At 45.7% G+C, this 15,268-nt stretch overlaps 1 protein-coding gene across 1 annotated transcript; it reads right to left on the reverse strand.

The window, feature by feature from the left end:
* Nucleotides 1–2,031: 2,031 nt before the first annotated feature.
* Nucleotides 2,032–6,505, reverse strand: LOC103460249 (uncharacterized). The gene is made up of 2 exons (XM_081613883.1): nt 2,517–6,505; nt 2,032–2,420 (listed from the first exon to the last, which is right to left on the reverse strand). Exon 1 carries the CDS (start codon nt 5,961–5,963, stop codon nt 5,310–5,312), a length of 654 nt encoding a protein of 217 aa, XP_081470009.1. The 5' UTR covers nt 5,964–6,505; the 3' UTR covers nt 2,032–2,420; nt 2,517–5,309.
* Between the last annotated feature and the right edge of the window lie 8,763 nt (nt 6,506–15,268).

The raw sequence follows: 15,268 nt of genomic DNA on the forward strand, positions 1-15,268 counted from the left end.
AGGTTTAAGTAATCATTTCCAAAATGTCACGTTCTGACAGTTCCCACCTGCACAACTCCTCTCCAGGCTCCCCGTCAGCGGAAACGGAGGCAGACGGGTGGAGACGTTTCTCTGAAGTGAAACGCATCGATGATCGTGTTGACAGACGCTCCAAACGCAGCGCCGTCCAACTCACTTTCATTTTGGGCCTCATCGAAAACCTGGATGTTCAAGAATATATTGATAAAAACCATTAAATTGTTAAAATATTCATCTTAAAGTGAAATTATATTGATAATTCACACTAATTAGTCCATTGTTGATTGTTTTTGTGTTTTTTTTGCAATCAAAATCGTAGATTTTGTAGTGATAATATAGGAATATTTGTCAGGAATGTTTACGACATTTGCGCTAATATATGATGTTAAATGTGACTTCTTGTTAATTGCTGCATCAGTCACATGTATAACTTGACATCAAGTGAGGTTAAATTAATGTTTTTGGCCAGTTTTGAGAAAAAATGTCAGTAAAATCAGAAAAAATGTGGGGATCTGTTGATTTTGTGTGAATTTTGCGTATTTGTGGAAAAACTGGAGGGACTTATTGATGTAATCTGGAGTCTGGAGGGCCACATAAAAAGCTACGGCGGGCCAGATTTGGCCCCCGGGCCTTGAGTTTGACACATGTGCTCTAAACGCAGCCGCTCGTTGGTTTCCCCCTGCAGGAGGCGCCGTCTGCTCCGCCGGGAGCAGCGAGGAAACACGTGAAAGTCAGACTGACGGACGGCATCTACTTCATTAAAACCTTCACAGCGTTTAATGTTGGAGCTTCGATTCACCACAAATCTGGAACAAACTTCCAGAAAACTGTACGACAGCTGAAACACAGACTGAACCCGGCTGGTTGGAAGTTAGTTTGATGGCCTGTTGCTGGTTTCCGATGCTCTCGTTACTCTGATTTCTGTGTTTTTAGGACGTGAAGCACTTTGATCTGCCTTCGTTGATGTCGAACGGCGAAAGACGGAGCAGCAGCGAGGTTTTACTGCAGCTGGTCAAAACGCCGTCAGACGAGACTCTGCGATCTCAGGAGCGATGACTGGTTCGTTTAGCAACCAGACACGTGAAAAACATTTCCTCCTTTCTGTCTGGCGTTTGGTGAACAACGAGAAAGAAGATTTCTAGATTGTTTCACTTTCTCCGCTATAAGAAGCTCTAAATCAATATTTGTCGGTTGCCTTTGAAGATTGCGTGAATCTAAAATGAGTTTTCTGTAATCGCGGCCCTGAAGGAGGCAGTGAGGACGGCTCAGGTTGGCAGGTCTGCTTTAAAAACACATTTCCAGATGTGAGGTCGGGTTTTCGTGTCGGAACCGATCCGTCCAAACTAGGGCTGTTGGAAACGATTATTTTAGTAATCGAGTAATCGGATAAAAACAATTATGAAATAAAATATTGGTAAATCTTCCATAACACCAGTGTTACTATCGGATATCAACATCAGTCTATTTTTTCCACCTTTGAGCTTCCCTACCAGTTACTGTCTTGTAGACCGGGGGAGCAACACGGGATGTTTACGGTTCCTCCGTTCAGAAACTCATCTACCAGCCATGTTCCGCCTCCCGTTTGTTCAGACCGGGATGATATCAGTTTATTGTGCGGTTCGTCCGTAAAGCTGCTCTTACCCTGTAAGCATCAACCCTCAGCCGCCCGCCGTGTTCAGTCTCTCCGCTCACCTGTAGAAATCCTCCTCGGCTTCTTCCCGCCGTTCAACCAGCAGCTCCGGAGCAGAAAGGCTGCCGGACTCCCGGCATCGCGCCGGTCATTTTAAGGATGTTTATTGGTCCCACAAAAACGATGAAAACCCGGAATTATCACCAATCAGTAAAATCCCCGCGGGCCGAACTTGAAGATTGGACGTTATGCCGCTAACACGTAGCTTCCGTCAACAACTCAGAGGCGGAAGTCAGAGCTCCGCGCAACGCAAATAATGTTCCGGCTGAAACACGGTGCGCTAAATGATAAAACATAAATTAACGAAGCTTCGAGGCAGGTCAATTTTCCTCGAGGGATTTTAATAATCGAGGTTCTCGAATCACTCGAGGAATCGTTTCAGCCCTAGTCCAAACCCATTTGGACCCAAACTTCTACTTCCTTTGTCCGTTGTGTTTCCGTCTCACGTTCTGTGAAGGCGCCATGATGCTGCCACTGCCGTGCTTCTCAGACCTGAACTTCGTCTTTCCGTTTTCAGTCGACATGTTTCGGTTCTGGTTTTAAACACAAAATGATGCATTGACATGAGAAGCAGACGCCGAGTTACCAGTTGCTATGGAGACGGAATCCTTTTTCCTGAGCCAAACAGTGAAAACTGGAAGTCATGTCGGCAAAGATGGTGATTTTCAATGATACCAGCTGTGAGGCAGCGGCCATCATTTACAGGTTTCTGCTTTTTGAACACAAGACAATAAACAAAGGATGATGATTCATATGAACACCAGTGGAGATGAAGCCTAGAAAACATCCGCACTGACACTTTGCTCACCTGTAGTTGATGACATCCGCCGCCATCTTGGTCCGTAAAAAAACCCCCCGCCGTGCTCCACCTGTACCGGCTCCGTTTGATTCCCTGCTGTCTTCATGTCTGTCCGGCTCTCTAACGCTTTTGTAACCATTTCAGACGGTTTCACACCTGAACACGGAGCCGTTACTGTAGCTGACGTCAGTCCGCCATGATGCCGTGGGCGAGGTCCACTCCTTCCGGGTTGGCCATTTCCCGCCCTTACCTCGGCGCATGTGCCGTCGCCTAGCAACCGTCACGGCGCTGAACTCCAGCCGTTTAAAACGAAGCAAGCTAATTTTTTTTTATATGCTAATCTATGAATTAGATGTATTTGTTTCACAAAGACTTAAATTGATTCTAAATATACGTTTTTGAACAGCTATTGCTTTGTCATTATTAGTGTTTATTCATAATTATTTACCGAGTTTGTAAGAAAATGTAATGCCGCCGCTTCCATGAATCCAATCACTTTAACAACATCTTTAGCATGAGGAATACGTTTCAACCAACATGTGTAGTTTTCACTAGTATAATGCTAATAATGCGCAACATGTTGCTGTAGGAGACGAGACTGTTTTTATCCCCAGATTTTTAATATACTTTTATTTAAAACTAGTCCTGTCCCAATTGTATCACGTCTAAAAAATAAATCTCAATTTGTCAACTGATGCAGCCCTACCTATAGCGCCAGATCAACCTGCTAACAAGCTAACAAGCTAACAAGCTAACAAGCTAACGTTTTCAGAACATCGTGTGGGAAAATCTGCAAAAAAATCACAGCATTTAAATTGTGATTGTGTAAAAAAAGTCCAGCTTCTGTCGGATGTTTAAAGGTTTGTTTCTTTCAGCAAACGTCGTATGATGCACATCCATTAAATGTCTGTCCACGTTATTTCTAATCAAGGGATAATTAGGAACGGAGGGAAAAAACCACATTAGTGGCACATGATGCGACTTTTAGAAGCAAAGTGATTTGCAGTGGCATCCTCAGTGTGTTAATGTCAAAATCATTCCCAGAGGGTTTCCACTCCAACAGGAGGAAATGCACAGAATGTCACCGAGCGTACGTCCATTTTCACCATTAATTAAGTGGAAGACAAAGTCAGGTGTGTGTTTGTTTTTCTGACCTCCGTTTCCACACCTGACCCAGAAAATGTCCCCTTTCCAGGCTGGCAGCCGATCAGCTCTGGTCCGATGCAGGCAGCCCTTTACAGCCCCCTCATGTTTATGCAGGACAGCATAAATGATGTATAAATTAAAAACACGATGTGTTGAGTTTAATAAAAATGTATTGGCAAGTGGCGCGAGCATAAGTGGGATAATACCCTCCAAGTTTGCTCTCATCCTGATTAAAATGGATTCCATGGAGGCGAGAAGCACTCAGCGTGAAACCGTCCATTACGCCGGCGGGTTATTATCCTGCGTGTACACACAGGTTCTCCGTGTGTTTTCCATTAACCTCACAATTCATGAGAGCGCCCGTGACCCCCGCTAAGAGCAGACGCAACAGCAGCCGCAGCCCGAAGACGTCCGGAGCGCTGAGCCCAGATTAGACGGAGTCTCCGGCTGGGGAATCAACACGGGTCACGTTAGCGTTTCAGACGGCCATCGACTGACCTGGCGTCCAGCCGGAGGGCCCCCGCAGCCCTAATTAAAGATGATTAAAAGTGTCTCCGTGGCAACAGTGGGAAAACAAACACAGCATCTGTGGAGGAATGCCGCGCCGAAGGAAAGAAATGAGGAATACGTTTCAACCAACATGTGTAGTTTTCACTAGTATAATGCTAATAATGCGTAGCATGTTGCTGTAGGAGACGAGACTGTTTTTATCCCCAGATTTTTAATATACTTTTATTTAAAACTAGTCCTGTCCCAATTGTATCACGTCTAAAAATAAATCTCAATTTGTCAACTGATGCAGCCCTACCTATAGCGCCAGATCAACCTGCTAACAAGCTAACAAGCTAACAAGCTAACGTTTTTAGAACATCGTGTGGGAAAATCTGCAAAAAAATCACAGCATTTAAATTGTGATTGTGTAAAAAAAACCATGAAAGGAGTCAAAGAAAGGTGAAGTCCAGCTTCTGTCGGATGTTTAAAGGTTTGTTTCTTGAAAGAAAGAAAGAAAGAAAGAAAGAAAGAAAGAAAGAAAGAGAGAAAGAAAGAGAGAAAGAAGCTCCCGGTTCTGGTAGGAGAAACGATGATCCCGTTTAATCCTCATTTCCAAACGGCTTCAACATTTTAAGGGTTTCTAACCGTGTTTATGATTTTATGCAGCTAATCAAGTGTCTGGAAATGTTTAATATTTCATTAAATATTTAAAATATCCCTGAAAACACAGAAGCTCCCAGTTACGGTGTCCCTCAGGGCTCAGTTCTAGACCCGCTCTTGTGTCTGTGGGAAGATGTTTGTAGTCAGTCAAAAACTAACTATTTTAATTATTTTAGTATAATTCTAGTTATTTATTCTGTCATAAGGAAAATGGGGCTTAATTTAATTCGTAAATGTCTCATTTTAAAACCAAAAATATTTAGTATTTACTTACCAAGCTAAATATTTACCTTGTAAACTAAATGTTTAGTTTACAAACTTCAACCTGGATGTTCATCTAACAAAACAATATTCAGTTTATGACTTAATGCTTTTTAGCTCCAAACTAAATATTAAGCTATCAAGCTAAAATCAGCTCAAAGCTAAATATTTTTAGTTGGTAGACAAAATACTTAGCTCTGAGCTAGCTAAAGATTTAGTTTGTAAACTATCCATCCATCCATCCTATCCGGGGTCGGGTCGCGGGGTCAGCAGCCTCAGGAGGCCCCGACTTCCCTCTTCCAGCTCCTCCAGGAACCCCAAGGCGTTCCCAGGCCATAGAGAGACATCGTCCCTCCAGCGTGTCCTGGGTCTCCCCTCCTCCCGGTGGGACCTGAACTCCTCACCAGGGAGGCGTCCAGGAGGCATCCTGACCAGATGCCCGAGCCTCAACTGGCTCCTCTCGACGTGGAGGAGCAGAGGCTCTACTCTGAGTCCCTCCCGGATGACCGAGCTTCTCTCTCTAAGGGAGAGCCCAGCCACCCTGCGGAGGAGGAAACCCATTTCAGCCGCTTGTACCCGTGATCTCGTTCTTTCGGTCATGACCCAAAGCTCATGTCCATAGATGAGGGTGGGAACGTAGATCGACCGGTAAATCGAGAGCTTCGCTTTTTGACTCAGCTCTCTCTTCACCACGACGGACCGGTACAGCGCCCGCTTCACGGCAGACGCTGCCCCAATCCGCCTGTCGATGTCCCTTCTTCCCTCATTCGTGAACAAGATCCCCAGATACTTAAACTCCTCCACTTGAGGCAGGACGACCCCCCTGACCCTGAGAAGGCACTCTACCCTTTTCCGGCTCAAGACCATGGCCTCGGATTTGGAGGCACTGAGCCTCATCCCGGCTGCGAACCGCTCCAGCGAGAGCTGCAGATCACGATCCGATGAAGCCAACAGAACCACATCATCCGCAAAAAGCAGAAATGCGATCCTAAGGCCACCGTTTGTAAACTAAATATCTACATTTATAACTTAATATTTAGTTTAAAATTAACATTTAAAAATAAGTACGACATGATGAAAATATGATTTTAAAAAATTAAACCCCAGTTTTTCTTTACAGGTTAAAAAAGTTAATTTTTTACAGTGTAACTCTGAACCCGTCGCCTGTTGGCTCCTCGGTTTCACCTTTCATTTCATATCTGCCTGTAAAAGCAGGACAGACCAGTTTCCTTCTTGCCTTGAGATGATGAACAAACCGATATTTACAGCCGGAACGTTTTTTCCCTCGTTGAGAATCCGGCAGGGAAATCCTGGAAAAGCCGCATTTCCTTTCAGTTTCACTCACCGATGCGATTATTTCTACGAAACTCGCCGTCCTCCGACTGGAAACGCTAGAAAACAGCAGAGTAGATGCTGGAAGAGGACCTGAGTGAAGTCGGCCCCCCCCACCTTCTTCAAATCAGACAGAATTGGTGTCAAACGTTTGTGCTGCGTTTGTGCAGCAAAGATTTTCGTTTGTGCTGCTTTGGCTTTGGAGATATTAATGAAAGTGTAAAGGTCAAAAGGTCAACCAGCCCCCCCCCCCCCACACACTTTTATGAAATCAAACAAAATTAGTGTCAAACGTTTGTGCTGCGTTTGTGCAGCAAAGATTTTCGTTTGTGCTGCTTTGGCTTTGGAGATATTAATGAAAGTGTAAAGGTCAAAAGGTCAACCAGCCCCCCCCCCCCCCCAACACTTTTATGAAATCAAACAAAATTAGTGTCAAACGTTTGTGCTGCGTTTGTGCAGCAAAGATTTTCGTTTGTGCTGCTTTGGCTTTGGAGATATTAATGAAAGTGTAAAGGTCAAAAGGTCAACCAGCCCCTCAACTTTTATGAAATCCAACTTTCTTTATATCTTTAAAATGATAGCGGCACAAACGAAAATTTTTGCTGCACAAACGTAGCACTAACGTTTGACACTAATTTTGTTTGATTTCATAAAAGTGTGGGGGTGGGGGGGGGGGCTGGTTGACCTTTTGACCTTTACACTTTCATTAATATCTTCAAAGCCAAAGCAGCACAAACGCAGCCGAGTTGATTGACACCCATTTTGTCTGATTTGAAAAAAGTGGGGTACTGGTTGACCTTGGATGACCTCTAGAAACATTTCTTCATATCTTCACAAACAAAAAATTCTGCTGCACAAACGTTTGACACCAATTTCGTCTGATTTGAAGAAGGTGGGGGGGGGGGGGCCGACGTCACTCAGGTTGAAAGAGGGTATTTTAAAATGAAAAATAAGGAGTTTGTAGCGCAGAGACGTCCTTAATTTATATACTGTAACATAAAGTAAAATCAAGCAGATGAAGTATTTTTCTTTGATTTTACACATGTTTTATGTCTGATTTTGAAATTATTTCGGGTTCAGCTGTGTTCAGAGTTCGGGTCACTTTCGTTCAAGACGTTTTCTATTTTTACCAAGTTTGATAAATTAGTGAAGGTTGATCTGAAAGTCGACTTTTCAGTAAAAGAGCCGGAATAAACTTTAATAAAGTTTAATGTGGGTAAAAATAAAAAATATTGGGGTGCTGTGGAGGCGCAGGGGCAAAAAGCACAACCCACGTATGGAGGCCTTAGTCCTCATGCCGGTGGTCACAGGTTCGATTCCCGGCCTGGTGACATTTTCCGCCCGTCTTCCCCCTCCTTCCTGTCAAACTACTTTCAAATAAAAGCCACTAGAGCCAACAAAACCTTTAAAAATATATTAACAACAGCCCCATAAGCAGGATAACGCAATGCACCAACAATACCACAGAAGAAGAAGCAAGGAGGCGGAGTCACGCGGCTGTAACGATGCTGTGGTTTCTAACATTAGAGAACAATCTGAAATACATTTGGTGTAATCAGATCTGCTGGCAGCAGCAGAACAGAAGCAAACGGTCATTTTTGGAGGAAAACGTCCCGTTTCCCCCCGCCCCCCGCTGGGATAAGCTCCGCCCCCCAGCAGGTCCATCCAGGCGCAGAGAAACACCTGGTGTGTGAACAGCTGGGAAAACGCCGCCCTGCTGCCTGGACGACCTGCTTCTGTTCACAGGAATGGAAATGAGCGGCTGGTTTCAGGGAGCAGATTTATTTCTGCAGCCGTTGTGAAATCTGACCCTTGAAAATGAGTTTTACGTTCTTGGATCTGTGGCGTTAATTTTTATGCAGCTGCTGCTCTGACCTCTGAGAGCTTAAGCCTCCGACTCTCAGAGTCTGTAATTACATTTGGAACTTTTTCCAGATTAACACACACACACACACACACACACACACACACACAGGGCGAGCGTTGGCCCCGGGGAGCGGCCCGCCGGCCCACCAGCCCGCCGGTCGACCCCACAACACCACTCTACGTTTGTCAAAGGCAGCAATTATGATGGAGGGAAGATTAACGCTCAAAGTGGTTAGAACTGCTGCACGTCCCACCGCAGGGACGGAGACGGAGGCTTCTGATTGGCTGAGCAGCCTCCGACTCTTCAACCTGACAGGTAAACAGATTCAGTCACCGTGGCAACAAAGAACAGCTGCCAACGCCTGTTAGTGGTAAAACCGAGGCTAGCAACTAGCTACATTTTTTAAACTTTACTTTTAGCAGTATTTTTACTTTTGAGTCATTTTACCATAAAGTATTTCTACTCTTACTTCTGGATTTTCAACCCACCGCATGAAAAACATGTTTTAACCAAAAAGCTGCAGTTTCTGTTGAAGTTTCAGGTTTTCATTGAAAGAAACTGATTTTTATTTCGCCTCGTTTTGCTATTTTTTTGTATGAATTATCATCATTTGCCCTTAAAATATTCAAAAAGATTCCACTAAATTTGATGTTTTGGTCAATCTGATTATGTGGTTCTGAACATTGAATGATTGATCATTTTACCAGTTTCTTACTATTTCAGCTGACGTTTTATCAAATACTTTTTACTAGAGATGCGCCGATCAGGTTTTTTTTCCTGCCGATCACCGATACCGATCACATAATTATAATTATTATTTAAAATTTTTTATCATAAACACTACGGTTACATTATGTGGAAAAAGGAACCATGAATTCGCCTTAATTTAGACAAAAACTTGTTTTTAATAACTTTTTCCAAGAAGAAAACTAAACGAAACAGGCATTGTGCAAATTGTCCTGCTATCAGTAAAACTATCTTTAACAGACTGATGACATATGGAGGCTCTGAAGAGGCTAAATAATGCAAAGAGTCAAAATAAAACCTCTCAACATTGCCAAAAAGTTCAAGTATAAAACTTAACATTCAAAGTCAAATACAGGATCCATTACAATAAACAATCCTGAGTTACTGAATGAAAACTTCCTGTTAGCATGGCGGCTAGCTGATTACTGCTACTTCTGAGTGGCTGTTTCTGACTGAGCGGAGTAATTATGCAGAGCAGGGAGGAGATCGATTATTTTTTAGAGATTATCAGTCTCATGTTAGGACAGCGAAAGTTTTAATACGTATGTAAAATGTATTTTTTAGGTTAGATGCTGCAGCTTTAAGCAGAGGTTCGGTGTGAGAGTCACTACCAGGTGGACCAGAAGCGGCGCTCCGTCTGTGAAATATTACTACCTGTAGCGTAGCAGCGGTTCAACAGCGAGAGCAGAACCAGCGTCTTGCATCGCAGCTCCAAGACTTAAATAATTTAGCGGGTTATTTGTTTAGCTTTCTGACCGTCATGCTAATCCGGGTGAGTGTTTGTAGCTGTGCTGCTTTACCTGCTATCTGATCCTCCATATGTCTTTTTTACTGCAGTGAGCCTCCATGTAACTAAACTCCGTCAAGTATGTCATTGTTTTTATGCCGTATTAGCTTCGTTGTGTTGATGCATTTTGACGTGCTTCAATTTTCCGCCGCAACACGCAAACTTCCCCATTCACTCAGTGCGTCATAGTTATAGTTCCACATCACTTAGGATTTGTTGCTGCGCGTTTGCAGAGTGAAGGAAAGAGGAGACCAGCTGCACAGGCAGGCTGCGAAATGAGATGCAGGTGATCGGCAACAAGAGCCAATGATCACCGATCATACACTTTTTCACGAATATCGGCCGATTATGATCGGTGGCCGATCAATCGGCACACCTCTACTTTTTACTCTAACATAATTAGTTTTTACTTGATTACAAAACTCAGGATTTCTGTCATTTACGCATCTTTTAAGACGTCTGTGTCCAAAATAAATGTTCTGTTACTGACCAAGCAATAAACTACAAATGTAATAATTTAATTAATTAAAAATTACTCAGATTTGATGTTGGGAAATGTAATGATTTGATCTGTTGCTTTTTCTCAGTTGTGAGCAGAACGATGAGGATTTGGATCATCCTTGTTTTGAATAAGTTGATTAAAATCTGAACTGGAAGCAGCGAAGTCAGCGTTGGATCAGAACTTAAGAAGCTGCTTGAAAACAAACTACTGGTTAATGTTTAAAAACATTTTTGTAAAAGTTACATACTGCAGCTTTAACGCATTCATTTTGATTAATTAATTACATTGATTTTAGCACTTTAAAGATTTTAATGCGTACGGTTCCGGCCGGAACCTTTGCACACGTGTGTTTCTGGTACGCCTGTTAAACCGACGCACAGCTACACCCGCTAACAGCAGCGGTGAAGCGTCTTCTCTGGTCCACTGCGTTTCAGTTTCTGCTTCTAAAGGATCTGATTGGTCACTGGAAAATAGTTGAACCGTAGCTTCGACTAAAATAGCATCTCAATGCTAACACGTAGCAGCTAACGCTAACGTCAGCGTCCACATTTCTGAAGAAGCTGCATGAATAATCAGGACTTCCTGAATCTGACGGATGAAGAGCAGATTAATAATCAGATCAATAATTTAGCAGCACAAAAAGATGCTGCTTCACTTGTTGATTGAATCCAATTACATCAAATTTGTGCTTTTTTTGCTTCCTGCTGATAATTTAAATAAATTGAAATTATTCAAATAAAAAGCAGATTGTTGGCTTGTTCAGGTTTAGCAGTCTTATGTTGCGCATTGATTAATATATTTGTGTTACATTAAGTGTTAGATTTTCGCTTTTTCAGAGAGTTTAATATGAAACGAAACGAAACTTCGTTTTAAAGCATTTTGAGTTTTTATTGCAGGCTGAAACGTCAGAGATTCCTGAGTGTCTGCCAGCCAATCAGGTCGCAGGATTTCACCTGTTGTTTCCCACCTGAGGCTCGCCGTGTGTGTGTGTGTGTGTGTGTGTGTGTGTGTGTGTGTGTGTGTGTGTGTGTGTGTGTGTGTGTGTGTGTGTGTGTGTGAGCCGGAGGCTGGCAGCGGGCGGCCCGCCGGCGGAGCCCCGACACGGAGACAGAGAACCGGCGCAGACCGGCTGCCTGTCGGTGTCGGTCTCACTAATGGGCTGCTGTCTGTCAGGCCCAACAGAGGCTAAACACACCGAGACTGCAGGGCTTCTCACACACACACACACTGTCAGCAGACACACACACACACACACACACACCTGCGCGGTGCAGCTGAACCGCGCAGGTGTGTGTCTTCTCTCAGTGTCTTCTCTCGCCCAGTGTGTAAACGCGGGGTGTTTTCTCGGCTTCCTGTTGATATTTGCATGTTTCTGCTCGTTTCCTGTTTCTCAGCCCCGCCCTCACCTGGCGGCTGGTCGCGCCGTTGCTTCGCTTTTATGTCGTAAAAACCAGAAAAAACCTGAACTGCGTCACTTCCGTATGTGAAGCTGAAGCCTCGTTCACACTGCAGGTTCTTTTGTGAAATCCGGTTCTCATCTGAAGAAAACAGCTGATCTGCTGGCGCAGGGCATTCTGGGTAAATACAACCAAAGCTAACGTGCTAGCCTAGCGCTAGCGGCAGAAATCCTCCATCTTGTGGTGAAACAGGAAGTTGCTCTCAGAGGTTTCTGTGTCGTTTCCTTCAGTGGTTCTTGGTGCAGCGCCCCCACAGGCCAGGAGGGGAACAGGCTGGAGGTGGAGCAGATGTTCTGGTTCTGAACCAAACCGGGTCAACCGGACCGTCAGGAGGAAAACGTTCTGTCTGCTCCAGAACCAGAAGTGGTTCTTATGCTTTACTGTCAGCTTCCAGTAATCGATCCGTCTTATTGTTATTCCTGGATTTTTGTTTTTTTTTTCCTCCCTATAAATTTAAAGGTTTTCTACATTTTTCAGCTGCTGGATTGAAATGAGCTTCATCCTGATGTTTCACTGGACCACAAACAAAAACCTGCTGCTGTTCATTCCCCTCCTGTTCTCCCAGCAGAGCCACATTCTGACTGAAGTGCATCATCAGCGTTCAGCTGTTTCCTCCAAGCTTTGATTTCTGCTCCTCACAGAGACTCACCAGGTGCTGCTGCCTTCAGCGGCGGAGGTCAGGCCACTAATTGATGTTTTAATTAACTTGTTAGCCAAACGGCTCGTTGACATTCTGCAGCACAAAGACGAGGCGACGGCATCAGGGGGTCGTGCTGCTCATTAACGCGTCCGAGGCAAAAATAAATGACCGAACAAGCATCACGAGCGAAGACAGAAACACATTCCTGCCAAGAAACTGAGAATTTCAGGTTAATCTCGGGAAATTTTGTGGTGGGAGGGAAAAACTTTGAACTTTCTGGGTTTGAAGAATAAAAAAAAAAAAATCAGGTTTTCTCTTCCTGACATCCAAAAACGTTTCCAGCAAAATCTCCCAGGTAAAAGCTTCCACCTGCTGAACCCGGGCGGCCGGCATCCAGCCCCGTCACCATGGCAACCGCCGTCACCGCCATCTCCCCTCACGGAAAAACCCGGCAGACGAGTGGCTGCGTGCGCAGCCGCCTCCGTCGACTCTCTCGGAAGACTCTGTTGTTCCAGCTGCAGAATCTGCCAGGAAATTATTCACATTTTTTTTTTTTATTGGAGGCAATAAAATCTGAAGAGCCAATTTGCAGGTTGCAGTGGATCAGAGAGTTTCCCGCTGCGGCGCGGCGAGTCGTCGCCTCGTTGATTGCTGCTGCGAAATCACCACAGGCTGCAGGACGAGAAGGCGGCCGGTTCGCAGGAACACCGTCTGAACGGATCGGTTCCTCCAGGAAACTGGGATTGTTCTCTGCTGGAGGTCAGAGTTTCATCAGGATGGCTCTCCTTCCCTGCAGCTGTTGGCTAAACGTCACTTTGTAGAAGAGTCCAGCTGGCATGATGCTGCCACCACCGTGTCTCTCCCATCCGTCCGTCTTTGGTTCAGAGATTAGTGAGCTCCAGGCCTTCACTCTCTCCAGGTGAAGCAGGTTTCACAGACGCCACATTTGGACGTTGGGCAGTAAATATACTGCAGCTCAAATTGAAACCAGACATTCGGTTCCTTTCGGCTCATATTTAACTTGCTAGCAAGTTAAATAAACGTTTAATATTTAGCTTCAAACTGAAAATGTTGCCAACGAGTTAAACGTTTAGGTTGTAACTGAACATTTGCTTTGAGGCTGCTAAGTATTTGCTCATCGTTATGACGCGTCGCCATGACAACGCCGTGCTGATCAGCGTCTCCGAAGCACCAACAGACGGAGGAATCTCAGCTTCAGTCTGTCGGGTTTTCAGGGTTTCAGTCGGTGTGAATGGTTTTGATTCGGTTTTCAAATCTTTTCACGTTTTTCCTCCATAATGTTTCCATCCTGGAGGAAGAATCGTTGAAATTAATCATCAGAAGGATCAAAGTTAATGAGATTCAAGCCGACGATGAGATGGGAACGTCTGTGTTTCTGATCCAACATGGAGGAAATAAACTTCTGTCGTCTGGTTGGTGACAGATTCCTGATGCTGCTGCACTTCCTGATGCTGCTGCAGCTTCCTGATGCTGCTGCACTTCCTGATGCTGCTGCACTTCCTGATGCTGCCGCAGCTTCCTGATGCTGCTGCAGCTTCCTGATGCTGCTGCACTTCCTGATGCTGCTGCACTTCCTGATGCTGCTGCAGCTTCCTGATGCTGCTGCAGCTTCCTGATGCTGCTGCAGCTTCCTGATGCTGCTGCACTTCCTGATGCTGCTGCAGCTTCCTGATGCTGCTGCAGCTTCCTGATGCTGCCGCAGCTTCCTGCTGCTCCTGCAGATTCCTGATGCTGCTGCAGCTTCCTGATGCTGCTGCAGCTTCCTGATGCTGCCGCAGCTTCCTGATGCTCCTGCAGCTTCCTGATGCTGCTGCAGCTTCCTGATGCTGCTGCAGCTTCCTGATGCTGCTCCAGCTTCCTGATGCTCCTGCAGCTTCCTGATGCTCCTGCAGCTTCCTGATGCTCCTGCAGCTTCCTGATGCTGCTGCAGCTTCCTGATGCTCCTGCAGCTTCCTGATGCTCCTGCAGCTTCCTGATGCTCCTGCAGCTTCCTGATGCTGCTGCAGCTTCCTGATGCTCCTGCAGCTTCCTGATGCTCCTGCAGCTTCCTGATGCTGCTGCAGCTTCCTGATGCTGCTGCAGCTTCCTGATGCTCCTGCAGCTTCCTGATGCTCCTGCAGCTTCCTGATGCTCCTGCAGCTTCCTGATGCTGCTGCAGCTTCCCGATGCTGCTGCAGCTTCCTGATGCTGCTGCAGCTTCCTGATGCTCCTGCAGCTTCCTGATGCTCCTGCAGCTTCCTGATGCTGCTGCAGCTTCCTGATGCTGCTGCAGCTTCCTGATGCTGCTGCAGCTTCCTGATGCTCCTGCAGCTTCCTGATGCTCCTGCAGCTTCCTGATGCTGCCGCAGCTTCCTGATGCTGCCGCAGCTTCCTGATGCTGCTGCAGCTTCCTGATGCTGCCGCAGCTTCCTGATGCTGCTGCAGCTTCCTGATGCTCCTGCAGCTTCCTGATGCTGCTGCAGCTTCCTGATGCTGCCGCAGCTTCCTGATGCTGCCGCAGCTTCCTGATGCTGCTGCAGCTTCCTGATGCTCCTGGAGCTTCCTGATGCTCCTGCAGCTTCCTGATGCTGCTGCAGCTTCCTGATGCTGCTGCAGCTTCCTGATGCTCCTGCAGCTTCCTGATGCTGCTGCGGCTTCCTGATGCTCCTGCAGCTTCCTGATGCTCCTGCAGCTTCCTGATGCTGCTGCGGCTTCCTGATGCTGCTGCAGCTTCCTGATGCTCCTGCAGCTTCCTGATGCTCCTGCAGCTTCCTGATGCTGCTGCAGCTTCCTGATGCTGCTGCAGCTTCCTGATGCTCCTGCAGCTTCCTGATGCTGCTGCGGCTTCCTGATGCTCCTGCGGCTTCCTG

Source organism: Poecilia reticulata, chromosome 12, assembly GCF_904066995.2.
Source record: "Poecilia reticulata chromosome 12, P_reticulata-male-v2, whole genome shotgun sequence".
Classification (NCBI taxonomy): Eukaryota; Metazoa; Chordata; class Actinopteri; order Cyprinodontiformes; family Poeciliidae; genus Poecilia; species Poecilia reticulata.

What these genes read in the sequence shown, in the direction of transcription:
- LOC103460249 (XM_081613883.1), bottom strand. Translation starts at nt 5,963, where the DNA reads ATGAGGCTCAGTGCCTCCAAATCCGAGGCCATGGTCTTGAGCCGGAAA.